The sequence below is a fragment of the Triticum urartu genome, chromosome 7A (genome assembly GCF_056163025.1).
Source record: "Triticum urartu cultivar PI428250 chromosome 7A, HENAU_Tu73, whole genome shotgun sequence".
In the NCBI taxonomy this organism is placed as follows: domain Eukaryota; kingdom Viridiplantae; phylum Streptophyta; class Magnoliopsida; order Poales; family Poaceae; genus Triticum; species Triticum urartu.
In genome coordinates this window covers 283,268,544-283,271,131 of record NC_141879.1, presented here as the reverse complement: position 1 = coordinate 283,271,131, position 2,588 = coordinate 283,268,544, and the positions used below count along the sequence as shown (strand labels likewise).

Below are 2,588 nucleotides of genomic sequence, written 5' to 3'. Positions count from 1 at the left end.
TAGTTCTTTTTCATTTGAAAGGGCAGGCACTTACCTCACACACACCCCCTTAACCTTGGGTCGATCTCTAACCCTAACTCGGAGTGGCATAGCTCAGAAGGAAGAAGAAAAAGTACGACAAATGGTAGAACATATTCGCTTTTTTGGCTGAATTTAGATGGTATTAGTAGATCAACTGATTAGCAATATAGGCATGATGAACACGGATGATGGCCCCCGCAAAAAAAACACGGATTGATGGACCGGATGGTTTCACTGGATATATCTTGGTTTAGAATGTGTTGTACTGCTAGTGATATGGACTACCTGTTGTTAGTTCATATGTTGTCGGCTGCGTACGTTTGTGTGTGCCACAGTTATCACTATTTACTTAAGTTGTCCTGTAACTTATACTACCTCTATTGAACTGCAAAAATGTCATTTCAAGTTGTTCATGATATGTTAGGAAATGCTTCTCCCCACCCCACCCCAATCATAACAACCATGTTACTCCGTTAAACATGCACTCCTGTAGCACTCTTATTTATGTTTTTTGATGTTAGTTGGGGATATCTTATTAAGACATCACACAAGCATATATAATTAACAAATAGTCTTCCTCTGATACAAAAATCCAACCTTGTTGTGTCCACAAGGCAGGGTATTATTCCAAAAATGTAACCAATTTAATCCAACCGTGTTCTGTCCACAAGGCAGGGTCTTATTCCAAAAATCCAAACGAACTGCCATGACAGAAACTGTCACCCCTGCCCCCCTAAACGCAGTAAAAACCGCTCGCTTCGTTCGTCCTTTCTTTAATACCCCCTCCATATCAAAATATAAGACGTTTTTTACATTATCATAATGTCAAAAAATGTCTTATATTTTGATATGGAGGAAGCATAAGATAAGATAAGAAAACTGCAGGGCAAAAAACTAAATTCAGAAGGTTCTCATACCACCAGGTAGCCAGGAAATACAACCTGAGACATACAGCAGACAGAATCACAGGTACCAATAATTTCCATGTGGGCTTATTGCAAGTTAATAAAAAAGGGGGCTTTTCCTCTGTCTACGCTAAGACAGATTTCTCCCGGTGTTGAAATTGGCCTTGGTTTCAGTGACCATCTTCCTAAGAATCTAGTTAGCCTTGGCCTCAATGACCCTCCTCGCAAATGATGGCAAACAAAACGATGCGGTGTGGAACTCGGAATTGTAGAACTTGAGCGGCCCCTTTGATTTTGTGGAGTATTCGTCCTCCTCGATGCTGAAGACGGGATGCTGGAAATCAACACTAGGTCCCTCCGTGGAGCAGAGCATGAAACCTATCACTCCGCTGCAACAACAACCGAGAATCATAAACTCGGTGGCTAAAGAAAGGAGAACCCAGTTCGATCACATAGAAGACAGGATCAGTTGCGCATACCTAGGGTATGTGGGCACCGTAGTCCATGCGTAGTTCACCGAGCCTTTGAAAACCTGGCGACAGTTGGTGACAATGTCCTCTATGATGTGCATGTGCAGCCATATGCTCTCCGCCTGGGTGCAGACGACCCCGCCCGGACGCAGAGCCCTGGAGACGGACTCGAAGAACGGCTTCTCGAACAGCTCCTGGGCAGGGCCTACCGGGTCGGAGGAATCGACGATCACTGCATCATAGGTGCCCTCTGGAGCATTCTTCAGGAAGGCGACGCCGTCGCCGATGTGCAGGGACACGCGAGGGTCCTCGAACCCGAGGGCCAGATGAGGGAAGAACTGCTTGGACACATCGACCACCATCTTGTCGATCTCGCAGATGTCGATCTGCTCCACCGAGGAGTGCCGCGAGACCTCCCGCAGAACGCCGCCGTCTCCACCCCCGATGACCAGGACCTTCTTGGGGTCTTTGATTGAGCAGAGAGGGAGGTGGGTGATCATCTCCTGGTAGGCGCACTCGTCCCTCTCCGTCACCTGGATCACCCCATCCAGGACGAGCACCTTCCCGTAGGTGGAGGACTGGAAAACCAGCACGTTTTGGTAGTCCGACTTGCCTTGAAACAGGACCTTCTCCACCTTGAGCGAGTGCGCCTCACCGGGCCACATGGGGCTGATCTCGGAGAACCACCCGGGGATGACGGCGGAGATCCCCGCCTGCTCCCCGGCTCCGTCCGCCGCCGCAGCGCCCTCGCCCTCCCGCGCCCTCTTCGCCGCCGTCTCGGCCTCCATCCCAAAAGCCTAGAGCGCGACGACGGCGAGACGAGCTCGGCGGCTTGGGTGGATTTCGTCGGCGGCGGCGGCTAGGTGTAAGGTGGGGAGGGATGTCAGCCTCGGCCTTGAGGTTAGGGCTTTATTCCCTCGGGATGTGTCGGCGGCGGCTAGGGTTTTTCTTTTGCCTCCGTGTGAAAAGCATACGGCTGGTATTCGGGCACTCGGGCTGCATCGGATGCCGCACCTGTGTGGGGACGTGTCAACGTGGGACCATCCACCGCTTTGCCATCCGAGCTTATCTTTTGCCGAGTTTTCTCTTCGTTTTCTTCCCGATTCTTTCCGGTCACGTGCAAACCATTCATGCCCAACCTTGCCGTTTTTTATTTTGCGCTAAACTTTAATCATAACCATAGATTTAAGAG

General features: G+C 50.0%; 1 protein-coding gene across 1 annotated transcript; it reads right to left on the bottom strand.

Moving 5' to 3' along the window:
- Positions 1 to 910: 910 nt before the first annotated feature.
- On the bottom strand, positions 911 to 2,352 carry LOC125520571 (spermidine synthase 1). Its single transcript, XM_048685525.2, has 2 exons — positions 1,406 to 2,352; positions 911 to 1,315 (listed from the first exon to the last, which is right to left on the bottom strand). The coding sequence occupies exons 1-2, from the start codon at positions 2,182 to 2,184 to the stop codon at positions 1,120 to 1,122; spliced, it is 975 nt and encodes a 324-aa protein (XP_048541482.1). The 5' UTR covers positions 2,185 to 2,352; the 3' UTR covers positions 911 to 1,119.
- Positions 2,353 to 2,588: the final 236 nt, after the last annotated feature.

What these genes read in the sequence shown, in the direction of transcription:
- LOC125520571 (XM_048685525.2), bottom strand. Translation starts at nt 2,184, where the DNA reads ATGGAGGCCGAGACGGCGGCGAAGAGGGCGCGGGAGGGCGAGGGCGCT. An exon ending in ACGGTGCCCACATACCCTAG is followed by an intron (nt 1,316 to 1,405) that starts GTATGCGCAACT and finishes TTGTTGTTGCAG; the next exon opens with CGGAGTGATAGGTTTCATGC.